This window comes from Blennius ocellaris (genome assembly GCF_963422515.1).
Source record: "Blennius ocellaris genome assembly, chromosome: 11".
Lineage (NCBI taxonomy): Eukaryota > Metazoa > Chordata > Actinopteri > Blenniiformes > Blenniidae > Blennius > Blennius ocellaris.
Genome location: NC_137660.1, coordinates 5,202,016 through 5,216,737, shown reverse-complemented (window position 1 = coordinate 5,216,737; position 14,722 = coordinate 5,202,016). Strand labels below are relative to the sequence as shown.

General features: G+C 45.5%; 1 protein-coding gene across 4 annotated transcripts in view; it reads right to left on the bottom strand.

Annotated features, from left to right (window-relative positions):
- LOC308136946 (suppressor of tumorigenicity 7 protein homolog) overlaps positions 1–14,722 on the bottom strand; it is a 69,253-nt gene that overhangs the window by 44,711 nt on the left and 9,820 nt on the right. For 3 of the 4 annotated variants that reach the window (XM_080505499.1, XM_080505500.1, XM_080505501.1), the window contains exon 2: positions 2,033–2,068. The exons of the other annotated variant lie outside the window; for it this stretch is intronic. In XM_080505499.1, the coding sequence (XP_080361625.1) occupies positions 2,033–2,054 (22 nt within the window). In that variant the 5' untranslated portion in view covers positions 2,055–2,068. The remainder of the gene's footprint in view (positions 1–2,032; positions 2,069–14,722) is intronic. 4 annotated transcript variants of the gene reach the window in all.

Genomic DNA, 14,722 nt, shown 5'->3' with positions numbered 1-14,722 from the left:
AGTTTTCATTTCCTGCAGTTGATTTTCTGCTTCACAAATTAAAATACAAACTTTGAATCCTTAAAATGTTTTGTTGAGCCAACTATGTGAGAGCGTTTTCAGGAAATTGGTTGAATTCAAAAAAGTCCCTTGAGGAGCAGAACATTGTTTAGTAGAGCTACTATGTTAATGTGACGTTTAATGTGTTTAACACGATCTCGAGCAGCAGGACTCATCTGACTGGTGAATATGTTGAGGTACAGCGCACGAATGTACAGTGCAAAAGTCGGCTGGCATAGTTTAAGTCTCTTGTGATATGATGTGCATGTTGATCTATTTTCGACATAATGCTTAGCCTTAGTGCTTGGTTTTTTGAATAACTTTGTATAATTTTGCATGAGAAGAGATCATAATCACCACTAAAGATTGATCAGTGATCAGTCATTGATCAGTGACTAAGTCAACAAAGAGAAAGATGGATAACGCCTGCCTACAGTTTGTTTACTGGAGCTGGAAACAGCCCACACTCATTGTGTTGTCTTAATTGTCACGTCTCTAATGGGGGAACTTGGTGTGCTGAGTAAAACCACTTGATGGCATTAACGCCTATCCATGCCTTTGAGGCTTGGCTTCTCTGACACAAGCTAATGACTCAAGTCGCACAAAAGTCATATCAAACCAACTTTTAGCCGCTAAATCCTGATGAAAGCCCAGATGACTGAGTCAACGTGTTCCACAAAGCAAAGGAATCCCCTCACAGCAGCTTGGAAGTTCACAAACGACCTTGGAGAAGGTTATGCGTATGTTCAAAAGTCCTTCAAGATGAAACTCTATCAGGAAAATGAGACCTGAGGATGGAGTCAGACCAGAAGATGCTCACGTCCTCTGCTGTTACCAGGCAGAAAAACAACAATGGAGGAAATGTAGGATCAAAGACTGAGCTTTGACCACTGAGAACAGATCCGCTCATCTTTGCGCCTGCACAAAAAAATAACTTTTTGGAATTATTGTTGTGGAAATTTGTGAGGTCACAGTGACCTTGATCATCTGTGATCCTCGTGTGATTCATCCTCAAAGAAGATAAATTAGAAATTGATTGGAAACTGAAGAAATATTTTTGAGGTGCTGTGCTGAAGGAAAGTCAAAGGACAGAGGTAGATAAACATCAGCGTATATACTAATAGATGGAGGGCTGAAGCCAACTCCAAGTCCACCACAGGCGAACCCCAGACAGGTCTACAGTTTGTTACGGGACATGAAAAGAAGTCAACTGCTCTCATATTTGACCCTGAAATGACCTCAAAACTCAGAAAAGACTTTCTGAACTTTTGCACCAAAATAAATACAAAAACTAGGTCTGTGAAATCCACCATCCTCTCCTGGACGGTGGTGTCCTCTCCAGCAGCGAATTTAAAGATAACTGACAGAATCTGAGCATACAAGCTGCTGTCTGGCGTAAAAGAAGATAAGTTCAGTGGAGTGCCGACGTGACAGATTAATCACATCAGCTCAGACTTCCTCCGAGGAGCAGGCAGGTAGAGCGGAGGGCCACAGAAGGGTCGGTCAGAGGGTCTGAGAGGCTCCCTGAACCTCCGGAGGAGGATCTGGAGCTGCAGAAGGACCAGAGGCGGACACGTGTGGACACCTGTCAGTACAGCTCGGAGCGCTGTGTGCATCCGAAACGCTCCCCTCCCACCTGGCACCCCGTGAGTGAAGCCAGCGGGGCTGGTAGCATCCTCTCGGACCCTCCACGGGACCAGAGCTACAAACATGCAGGACGGGTCTGAAGCGAGAAAAGGCACAAGGCGGATGAGGCGCGGCGTGACCAGCTAGCTTGTAGTACCGACCCTCCGTGCTAAAATGGTAGAGCCCGGATTTTTTTTTTTCCTCCGTGCAATCGGCCACCAGCCACCATGGAGGCAAAAACAGGAAGAGGCAAGGCGAGGAGAGGATAGGGTGCATTCCTCCTCTCCTTCAGATAGAAACACACACACAGACATGGAGAGGATGCACAAACAGACGCACAGCGGAGGAAGGTAATGGTGGTACTTACGTGAGGACTCTGTGCCGAACATGGCTGGGCCGAGAGCTGTGATGGAGAGAGGAGGAGGAGGAGGAGAAGGAAGGAGGAGGGGGGGTAAGAGAGCGAGAGAGAGAGAGAGAGAGAGGGGAGGTTGATAAGCAGGCAGCTACACAGCGGGGGTCATCAAAGCAACACAATGCAGCCAGCCGGCCGTCACTGCCTCCCAGACGGCCAGATGCCCCGACTCTGGCTGTCCGCTGCTCGCCTTAATAAAAATCCCTCCCAACGAGCGGCGTGTCGCCGCGTCCAGCCCGCCACGGAAAATATCGCCGCTGGAGGCCTTCTGTGAGGATTCAACCAACGGCAAGAGCAAAAATCCCCCCGAATCCAGACATGAAGATGCTAGTGCATCCTCTTCTTCCTGCAGTCTACACCGTCCCTCTCATCCTCCCCTCCGTCTCATTCCACTGTAGGGTTTACTAATGAAAGAGGGAGCGGAGGGCGGCGAGGGGGAGGGAGGGCCAAAGGAGGGAGTCTTTTCCCCGAAGCGAGGGGAGAGGAGAGGAGGGTGAAAAATGAGGGAGCGAAAATCCAGTCCCCCTTTCAAAACCATAAAAAAAAATGTGTTGAGGAGCCTCTGACCCTGCTGCTGCTGCTGCAAGCAGCCACTGTAAGACAATAGCTATGCAAACAGCCAGTGACGTCAGGGGGGGAGGGGGGCAGGGCTGGGAAAGGACTGACTGACAACTGCTGCTGAATGGAGAGAGAGAGAGATCGAAGGGGGAGGAGGAGAAAAATCGGCAGGAAGAGGAGGAGGAGGTGTGGTGAGGGGAAGAGGTGAAGGAAAAGGTGATGAAAGAGAGCGAGCAGAATTAAAAGAGACACAAGGAGGAAAAGGGGAAGGGGGGGGGGGGGGGTGCTGGATACACAAGACACCATGTCAAGTGCAATTATTCCTCCCCAGACTATAGTGGAGACCTGGACACCGGGGGACTTGTCTCTGGGCCTCAACGGCTGCAGTCCCGCACGGTTGAGCTCTCTGCCAGTTGCAACACACATGAATGCAATGAGGGGCTCGTTATTGGGCTTTTTCACAAGCTTGGTGATGACATCATCATTACGTTCAGCTGAGCAAAAACACGCAGGACGCCGGTGTCAGAGAGAATTCTGAGCCCATGGAAAAGTGACCCGCTCCCATCAAGTCATTAAAAATGTATAAACACTGGATCCAAACACAAATAAATAAAAAGCATCAATGAAAATAACAAATGTATGTACAAATACATGGTACAAGGAAAAACACAAGCTGTACTGCATAGTAGTTTACCACCTTACATATCTACGATGATAGATGATATAACATTAAAAGAAGCATGGCTCAACCTTCTATTGCACATTGTCTAGTCTTGAAATTCAATTTTAGGAATTAATTTTAAAAAAAGGAAATATTTTTATTTTGTATACACAGACTTAGCGATGGGGCCGACCTGATCCAGTATTGGTATCGGGTTCTGATGTGAATGTAATTCACGGATCAGAAATCAACCCACGGAGATTTCTGATCCATGAAGCTTCATCTGTGCTTCTGCTGAAATGAGTCCACAGTGTTTTTGTTCTGGCTGCTCTGCTCTGCTCGCTGCAAAATGTGGAATGGATTTCCTGAATGGAGGTGGGCCTCAATGAGACGCGGAGTAATGAGTCAGGAAATCCATTCCACAGTTTGCATTCAGCTTAGCACGCTATGGAACTAGCGCCGTTGTACTAACCGACTTTTCATGACAACACGTCGCTGTTTGGACAGATTTTACGCTCAAAACGCCACAAAGTATCGACGTGAATGTTTGTAAAGCCGTTGTACAGCGAGGCGCCGCTCTGCAGCCAGACGTCATCGTATTAAAACTCCATATGGGAGAACAACAGCTCGTTTCTCCGTGGTAGCAGGAGGTTCACACCTCCGCGAAGCTGCGTCCTCCTCCACGCTAAACTCCTGAAAATAGTCCCAGTCGTTTGTGCTGCATTAGAGCTGGAAACACTGCAGTTTGTGCTGCATTGAAAAATGTTTTCTCCGGGAACTAATAAAGTGATTTTGAGGTTTTAAAGATAGAACTCGTTTATTAGAGATGATGACGTCACTCAGACCCCCACATTGTCCAAAGTGAACACAAATAGTTTGTCCTGCTTCCTTTTCTGACCTTCTACTGACCTCAAGTTGTCTGTAGGGAGAAAACATGCAAACATTCCTACATTTTACTGTAGAGAAGGAGCTTATCTCATATATAATCAATAATAATGATAATGATACTAAAGCAAACAGAGCTCTGGTATCAGAATAATATCGGTATCGGCAGATATTCAAATTTGGGTATCGAGATCGGATTGGAAGTCAAAAAACCTGGATCGGTGCTTCCCTACACAGACTTGTAAACTTAATTTATGTGCATGCGATTTAGTAGTGCTGTATTTTGAAATTGTATACATGAAAGGAAAAATCTAATATTACACAAAAGCAGTGGCTTATGACATGTAAAAAGTAATAATTATATGAAATATCTGCATTACAAGATTGTTATCAGCAAAAGGTAAAGTTTCATGTTCGGGATCAAAATTCAATGGGCAGATAATTTTTCCATACTGGAAAAGTGACCCCGGCTTACGATCCTATATAGAATTGTGACACGGAGTCACTTTTCCATGGGGTCAGAATTCTATATGACATCGGCCTCCAGGACCAAGTTTGGACTTTTAGGTTTGAAGTTTTGGAGTTTTAGTGTTAACTAAAGACGTAGCCACTAGTTTAGTGTTAACTAAAGACGTAGCCACTAGTTTAGTGTTATCTAAACATGTAGCCACCAGTTTAGTGTTAATTAAGACGTAGCCACTAGTTTAGTGTTAACTAAAGACGTAGCCACCAGTTTAGTGTTAACTAAACATGTAGCCACCAGTTTAGTGTTAACTAAAGACGTAGCCACTAGTTTAGTGTTAACTAAACATGTAGCCACCAGTTTAGTGTTAACTGAAACACATAGCTACCCGTTTAGTGTTAACTAAACGGGTAGCTACCACTGTAGTGTTAAGTAAACACGGAGCTATCAGTTTATTGTTAACTAAACACGTAGTTGCCAGTTTAGTGTTAACTAAACACGTAGCTGCCAGTTTAGTGTTATCTAAACACGTTGCCACCAGTTTAGTGTTAACTTAACATGGAGCCACCAGTTTAGTGTTAACTAAACACGTAGCTACCAGTTTCGTATTAACTAAAGACGTAGCTACCAGTTTAGTGTTAACTAAACACGTAGCTACCAGTTTAGTGTTATCTAAACATGTTGCCACCCGTTTAGTGTTAACTAAACACGTAGTTACCAGTTTAGTGTTAACTAAAGATGTAGCCACCAGTTTAGTGTTAACTAAACATGTAGCCACCAGTTTAGTGTTAACTAAACAGGTAGCTACCACTGTAGTGTTAAGTAAACACGGAGCTATCAGTTTATTGTTAACTAAACGCATAGTTGCCAGTTTAGTGTTATCTAAACACGTTGCCACCAGTTTAGTGTTAACTTAACATGTAGCCACCAGTTTAGTGTTAACTAAACACATAGCTACCAGTTTCGTATTAACTAAAGACGTAGCTACCAGTTTAGTGTTAACTAAACACATAGCTACCAGTTTCGTATTAACTAAAGACGTAGCTACCAGTTTAGTGTTAACTAAACACGTAGTTACCAGTTTAGTGTTAAGTAAACACGTAGTCGCCAGTTTAGTGTTAACTAAACACGTAGTTACCAGTTTAGTGTTAAGTAAACACGTCGTCGCCAGTTTAGTGTTAACTTAACACGTAGCCACCAGTTTAGTGTTAACTAAACACGTAGTTACCAGTTTAGTGTTAACTAAACACATAGTTACCAGTTTAGTGTTAAGTAAACACGTCGTCGCCAGTTTAGTGTTAACTAAACACATAGTTACCAGTTTAGTGTTAAGTAAACACATAGTTACCAGTTTAGTGTTAAGTAAACACGTCGTCGCCAGTTTAGTGTTAACTAAACACATAGTTACCAGTTTAGTGTTAAGTAAACACGTCGTCGCCAGATTAGTGTTAACTAAACACGTAGTCGCCAGTTTAGTGTTAACTTAACACGTAGTTACCAGTTTAGTGTTAACTTAACAGGTCGTCGCCAGTTTAGTGTTAACTTAACACGTAGCCACCAGTTTAGTGCTAACTAAGACACGTAGCTACCCGTTTAGTGTTATCTAAACATGTAGCCACCAGTTTAGTGTTAAGTAAACACGTCGTCGCCAGTTTAGTGTTAACTAAACACGTAGTTACCAGTTTAGTGTTAACTAAACATGTAGCCACCAGTTTAGTGTTAAGTAAACACATAGTCGCCAGTTTAGTGTTAACTAAACACGTAGTTACCAGTTTAGTGTTAACTAAACACGTCGTCGCCAGTTTAGTGTTAAGTAAACACGTAGTTACCAGTTTAGTGTTAACTAAACACGTCGTCGCCAGTTTAGTGTTGCTACCAGACAACACACATTGGAAGCTTAAACGCCAAGGTGAATAAAGATGATTCAGTGGAGTTAATATGTCTTTGTCCATTTCGAGCAGAGTTTGGTGAGACCCTATTGGAATGCAAGCAATTCTTAGTCTTCTTATTATTATACTCTTTTACAGCCAAAAATACAAGATTTCTGACGAACTGAATGTGCTCAAACCTTAGTGAACATTTGCACACATGCCAGAAGTAGAGAAAATGTTTATTTCATGGTCATTGCACATATGTCTGGCAAAATGGTTCTATAGCGCCCCCTACCTTCCCCCCCACACTGTTGTCACATTTGTAACATCTACTACGGGAAACAACTTTCACCTACAACCAAGAAAATTGGTAGACATATGCCGTACGTCGGTTCGCACGACAGCCCAACTCTCAACCCAACAGGAAGTCCACCATTTTGCGTGATGCGTGAAATTCATGAAACAAGAGCCTCCAAGGGTTCGTTCCTCTACTATGAAGTGCACATATGTCGTTGCCTGGAGCTAATGAACAGTTATGCAGGGTGAGCAAGGACAACAGCCGCTACCCTCAATTACAGAGACGGGCGGGCGGCCACATGTTCGTATCTCAACCCGACTCCCCCACCCGCATTCACCCCCACCTCAACCCCCGCATAAAACTGAAGATAGTTCAACATGAGGATTAACTCAGTGATGGAGGCTTCGCTTCTTTTGTGTCTACTCTGCCCCCCTCCTCCTCCTCCTCCTGACCAAACCACTCCATTTGTGAAGCACTGCTGGTGAAAACAGCCGACATGTAATCGAAATTACAAAATAAAAACTGTGTTTGCATTTATTGCAAATTAAGTCATTGTCACACGTCTGTCAAAAGCAGCTGAATTAACATTTACTGCTAAAAGTGGATGGATGGGGTAAAAACGTAAAATTAAAAAAATTGTGCATACCCAAAACATTTCTAGAATGGTTAAAACAGCCGAAGCAGCAAAAAAAAATACATAAATAAATTGGAAAACAGCTACAAAAACTAATTCAAAGTTCTTAGTTGCAGTTCTTAGATGTAATTAATTCAACAGGAGCTAAAGTTCTGGTACATACAGAAAACCTGAACTACATTAACTGTCTCCTCTTCATTTTCATGGTTTTGTGGCTGTTGATACATTTTATTTGTTGGAAAGAAGTAAAACCGTCTCCTTTAGGCAGAGCAAATGGAGCTGCCTCCTCTGTGCTCCTGAGGGCGTGTTAATGGGCTGAGGATGCAGAGTCAGGACACTCGTGTGTCCAGTTTTGGCCCCTGGGGGCCTCGGGGATCTCAACACATATTATTGTGAAGGAATGAGCCTCAGGCAAAATGTGCGCAAGTATGTTTTAGTGAACAGTAAACTCATCGAAAACGGCAACGTGTTCTAAATGCTCTGCTCTCAAGAACGGGAGAAAGTGTTGTGAATCGTGTCTGAATGCAGTCGCTGAGGCACTGAACAGTAGCGATGGAGAATTCACAGTGTTTGGGAGACGAACAGCAGTTAGCAAGTTGAACATTTCTTCCATACAGATAACTGAGTGGACCTTTACCAGCGAGGACAGAGAAAAGGAGCTGACATTTTTACATCTTATTGACCTTATTCATCTTCACCCACTTTTAATTCTCCGTTCTTCCGCATTTTGCCTAAAGCATTTCCACTTACCCAAAATTACATTGTGGCGGACGGCAGAGCAGTGTCTATAAAATGACTATAAAACACAACAAACAAATGCTGCTACCAGGATATTGAAGTGGAAACACATGAAAACTGAGCTGGATGATCGGACGAGGCATCATGTTGCCTCAGACGACATGAGAAAGTGGACTGTGGTAACGTCCGGTGACGTCTTCATCCTGTCATTAGCGGCTCATGGAGCAGCTATGATAAGTTTTAAGAGTACTGAGGAATACCAGTGTCTACATAGACAGAGAATTCACCTTTTGAAGGCAGACGTGAGTTTCAGATGGCCAGCGAGTGTGAGCCACCATGCTAACCACCATGCTAACCACCATGCTAACCACTGGGAGTGGGTGAAGCAGAGCAACCAGCTGTTCTTGCAGCTTCAATGTTGTTGAAGGTTCAAATCTCATTATGTGAAATAAAACCAAGATGAAATCCTTTCAAACTTGTTATTCTTTATTACAAATATAATCTTTCCACAGTGAGACGTGGACATCCGTGCACTCACTCATCTTCTACTTCAGATATTATGTTGCTTTAAAAGTTACACAGTGCTGCACAAATCCACAGGTCTTATGGTGCTCCACAACCTCGTCCTGCTCCACAACCTCGTCCTGCTCCACAACCTCCTCCTGCTCCACAACCTCCTCCTGGACCACAACCTCCTCCTGGACCACAACCTCCTCCTGCTCCACAACCTCCTCCTGCTCCACAACCTCCTCCTGCTCCACAACCTCCTCCTGCTCCACAACCTCCTCCTGCTCCACAACCTCCTCCTGGACCACAACCTCCTCCTGCTCCACAACCTCCTCCTGGACCACAACCTCCTCCTGGACCACAACCTCATCCTGGACCACAACCTCCTCCTGCTCCACAACCTCGTCCTGCTCCACAACCTCGTCCTGCTCCACAACCTCCTCCTGGACCACAACCTCATCCTGGACCACAACCTCCTCCTGCTCCACAACCTCGTCCTGCTCCACAACCTCCTCCTGGACCACAACCTCCTCCTGCTCCACAACCTCCTCCTGGACCACAACCTCGTCCTGGACCACAAGCTCCTCCTGCTCCACAAGCTCGTCCTGCTCCACAACCTCGTCCTGCTCCACAACCTCCTCCTGCTCCACAACCTCGTCCTGCTCCACAACCTCGTCCTGCTCCACAACCTCGTCCTGCTCCACAACCTCGTCCTGCTCCACAACCTCGTCCTGCTCCACAACCTCCTCCTGGACCACAACCTCCTCCTGCTCCACAACCTCGTCCTGCTCCACAACCTCGTCCTGCTCCACAACCTCCTCCTGGACCACAACCTCGTCCTGCAGCCACAGAGCACTGGAGCAGCAGCACAAGGCTAGCGACAGTTAGCCATGAAGCACTGGAGCAGCGATGCAAGGCTAACGACAGTTAGCCACAGAGCACTGGAGCAGCGACACAAGGCTAGCGACAGTTAGCCACACAGCACTGGAGCAGTGACACAAGGCTAGCGACAGTTAGCCATAGAGCACTGGAGCAGCGACACAAGGCTAGCGACAGTTAGCCACAGAGCACTGGAGCAGCGACAGTTAGCCACAGAGCACTGGAGCAGCGACACAAGGCTAGCGACAGTTAGCCACAGAGCACTGGAGCAGCGACACAAGGCTAGCGACAGTTAGCAATGGAGCACTGGAGCAGCAACCCACACAGCCAGCTGGATAGCCACGGAGTGTCGATCCACATGAGCGATGTTTAAAACTCTAGAAGTCCAGAACGAGTTTCTACTACGAGCAGCAACACTCTACAGTAGCCCCGCCCACCACAAGTTGCCAGACAAACTGATGCAATATGGCAGTGCTCTAGTTTTGGCATAGAATAAGGCTAATAGTTTTCTCCAGAAACACAGCATCAACTACTGTTCAGAAATGTAGGCCACATCAAACTCAGTGTTTCCTTGAGTACAGAGATCTGTTACAATATAGTACGACCACAGCGCGGGCTGATTCATCGGAACTTCTCTCATCGTGCACAAGTCTTCACCCCCGATATGAGAGAACAGCCTTTTGGATATCAGCTCAAATAACAAATTAAATAGTATATGTTTTTATATATTAATTAACAATATTACAAAATGTTGATGTTAAGATTGTGCTTCACTGTGTTTTCGTGTCACTGGCGTCGCTGTTAACTGATGACTTCTGCCACAAGCCGTTAGCAGCAGCTGACGTTAAAATAGGGGTGGGAAATGTGCCAAAAATATCATATAACGATATTTTGTGGAATAAAATCCCGATCTTATCATGATTCTTTTTTACATTACATTTTACATTTACATTGAGTATTTTGAGTTATTTTTTTAACAGTGCAACCAAACTATTCCCCGATGTAAAACAGCCCCAAGAGGAATAATGTAAAGGCAATTCAGGCCAAAGAACCTTTCTGAACATGGGAAATGTTGACAATGTGTGCAAATAACATACAAATACTAAGCTTTCACATGAACAGTGAAACATTTAAAGTAAAATTAAAATTACAAAAAAAAATTAATAACACACAAGACTTATTTCAAATGGTAAAAATTAAAATATCAACTGGTATAAACTAAAGCAATGTTGCACACTGTATGTCATTTTAACAGGATTTAAGTACCCATACACTAAATAACTGATAGAATAGAGTCAAATAAAAATGCAAACTTAATTAACTTAGGTTATTTAATTGCGTTACATTTTTGTATTTTGAACATGCTCCAATTGAAATGTCAAAATCAACAGTGCACCAATAAACCAACGGTATTTAACCAATCCAAGCTTAAATATCTAAATAACAGTGGTAAAATAGAACAATTTTGCACGTGCAACAAAGGAGTGGGTTTGTCCAACTGATCCTGAATGAAGGAAGAGATGTGCTGCGACTTCAGAGGAACCTGTTGTAACACTTTGTTCTCAACTTACAGCCTCATTCCTGAGAAAACACTCATTCCTGTAATCAGCAAACTATCACATCAGGATCCATCTATATGGAGAGACAAACATTGTGACCGAACCATCTGTCAGAACCGAGACCAGGACCAGGGCGAGGGCAGAGGACCGAGGCCTCAGAGGACCAGGGCCCCAGAGGACCAGGACAGAGGACCAAGGCAAGGACAGAGGACCAAGGCAAGGACAGAGGACCAAGGCAAGGACAGAGGACCAGGGCAGAGGACCAAGGCAAGGACAGAGGACCAAGGCAAGGACAGAGGACCAGGACAGAGGACCAAGGCAAGGACAGAGGACCAAGGCAAGGACAGAGGACCAAGACAGAGGACCAAGGCAAGGACAGAGGACCAGGGCAAAGGACCACGGCGAGGACAGAGGACCACAACCAGGACCTTGACAGAGGGCCAGGGAGAGGACAGAGAACCAGGGCAGAGGACCAGGGTGAGGAGAGAGGACCAGGACAAAGGACCAGAACAGAGGACCAGGACTAGGACAGAGGACCAGGACCAAGACTAGGACAGAGGACCAGGGTGAGGACAGAGGACCAGGACAGAGCACCAGGACTAGCACCAGGACAAGAACAGAGGACTAAGATGGACCAAGGGAACCAGGAAAGGAATCCATGACAAAGGACGAGGGCAGAGGACCAGGAAAGAGAACTAGGAGCACAAAGGACCAGCTTGGGCCGACAAGACCAGGACAGAAGACCAGGATGGGCAGAGGACCAGAACCAGGACAGAGGACCGGGACCAGGACAGACATTTGTCAACCCTTCAGGTGAACGGTGACGAGCTGATTGACTGACAGGACTGACACTCATGGAACAAAGACGGCCTGTTCTGGCTGCAGTGTTTACTTAAAGAGGGAAAAAAGGTGCTCCCTCCGTTCACTCCCCCTCTCCTCCCCCTTCACAACGAAAGCCGTTCACTCACCCCGCCCCCCACTCCCACTCGCCAAGTACCTCCTAGAAATGGGAAAAAAGCATGGCCTGCTGGTTGCTAGGCAACTGAAAATAAGCGTGAGGGGAGTGTGGCCGTCTTCGGGCAGGAGGAGGAGGAGGAGGAGGAGGAGGAGGAGGACTGTGATACGGAGCAGAGATGCTTCTCTACTGGGGCTGGAGGTGCAAGCGAGCAGAAACAAAACCACTGAAATATGTTGTTGAGGAGTGTGCTTGAGGTTTTTGGACATATTGGTTCTTGTATAAATGCTGAATATTGTGAGCTTTGTTTACTGAGATCATGAAGAAAAGGACGACTGTATGTTTACATCTCCACACACTCCAGAGGAATCGGAGCAGAAACGCCTCCTCAGGCCACATGAACATCTCTTACAATTCATGATCCCCTTTATTCTTGGGCGCTTTTAAGGCCTTCGATCCAAAATACCCTGCAGAACACACGTGTGCAGGTTTCATCCCCTCACCGTCACTTGGCGCCCTGCTGTGAGGAGCCCTCCCTGGAGCAGGTTGACTCCCACCTCACCCCCCCCGACCACCCTCTGCTCAGAGCTCCGACCCCGGCACAGGGGCAGCACGGTCCAGCCCTTCGTTTGCTGGTGCCGGTTAAAGGCTTCTGTAGCTGGGTCAGCGGGCTGCAGGCCTCCGTCACTGCTGACCCCCGCTGGTGGAGGAGAGGAAGTGAGCCGAGCTGCTTCGACTGGGCCAGCAACCATCACCCCACATCATTCAGAACCAGTGGGTCGCTACAGAGCCCAGTGCCATGGGGGGGGGGAAAAGAGCTCAATGAATGTGGATCAAATGTATGTTATAGCTGAAAGGCATCTGCTTCTGAGAAAACTGAACCTGGTTACAACCTTCCGAGAGTCCAGGTTAACATATTCATCCAGACTGAACACATTCCCCCTGTGCCGTCGTCTCTCCACCGGCTTCCAGTTCCTTTCAGAATTGATTTTAAACTTCTGTTGTTTGTTTTTAATGCAATCAATGTCCTGTTCTTCTTACCTGTCTGATATTTTAACTCTAGTGACCCTGGAGGGCCCTGGTTCTTCTTACCTGTCTGATATTTTAACTCTAGTGACCCTGGAGGGCCCTGGTTCTTCTTACCCGTCTGATATTTTAACTCTAGTGACCCTGGTTCTTCAGGTCAGCTTCTTCTAGACATTCCAAGGTGGCGATATAAGCAGTGGGGTGTCGCTCTCTTGCTGTTGCTGCTCCCAGATTGAGGAACAAACTGCCCCCACTACTGATCTCGGCCTTTTTAAATGAAAGCTGAAAACACATTTTTTTTAGGTTGGCTTTTAACTCTGTCTAGGGCAGAGTATTTATTCTGTATGCTCTGTTTTTATGAATCTCTGGAAGCTTCACCAACCTGCAGCACCGTCACTCCTCCACAGTCAACACCTGTGTTTTATGTACTGTTTGTATGTATTCTTCTTCTATTTGTTTCTTAATGTATTGTTTTTATAGCTTTGTTGTAAAGCACTTTGGGTACCACTGGGTTATTGTAAAGGGCTATACAAATACAATTTGATTGATTGATTGATTGATTGATCTCATCCAAGTATCAGCTCCTAACTGAATATTGACATTTTCCTGCTACACACAGATCAGGTGGTCAGCGAGTCCTGAGCTTGTCTGATGTATGTGTGCCCACTGCACGGTGTGTGAATGTAATGATGATCAAATGTGACTGTACAGACTGTTCCAGTGGTCACCCCGACGTGGGATGTGTCCGGCGGATGAGGTTGTCAGTCAGCTTTTTAAAAATCACATGAAGTTTATTTGAAATGCGGTTTCCTCTCACAGTCCAAAAACATGTATAGAAGGTCAATTGGTGATGCTAAATTGCCCCGAGGTGTGAATGTGAGTGTGTGTGGTTGTTTGTCTATATGTGTTTGCCCTGTGACAGACTGGCGACCTGTCCAAGGTGTAACTGCCCTTGCCCAAGTAGGCCGGGATTGGCTCCAGCACCCTGCAACCGGACTCTCAGGGGCCGTCCACACCAGGAAACCAGCTCACCGAAACCAACTGTTTTTGGCCCGTCGTCCACATGAGGCGAGTTTAAGTGTGAAAACAGGTTTATTTGAACATGGGTCCCAAAGTGTGGACATTTTAAAACCCCGGCTCGTGCCAGTAAACTACAGTTATATACAGGTTTATGAGGAGGACCTAAAAGGCCAGGGGGGGTTGGAACCATCCCAGATAACTACTCATACAAATGCTTCAATACAAAAACCACACAACTAAAAAGAAAAAATGCATCACATTTGGAAATATATACAATACATTACTTTTACCATTCAATAATTCCCCACCCTATATATATATATATATATACACACAAATATAGAAACAGTGCACCCCTACACACTGAGCCATGTGCCACCTGACAAGTGATGTACCACTACTTCAGTAGAAGAACAGTCTGATCAAGCAGAAGCAGGAAGTGTGTGGGGTAGGTTTTGCCACTACTCAGATGAAATACTGTGTACCAGTGACACAGGGCATCATGGGTACCTCACTACAGACTAAGGATGTTGTTAAATACCGTCATCAGTGATGATGGATGTCTTTTCAGTCCGTTTTGTGGCAAAATTC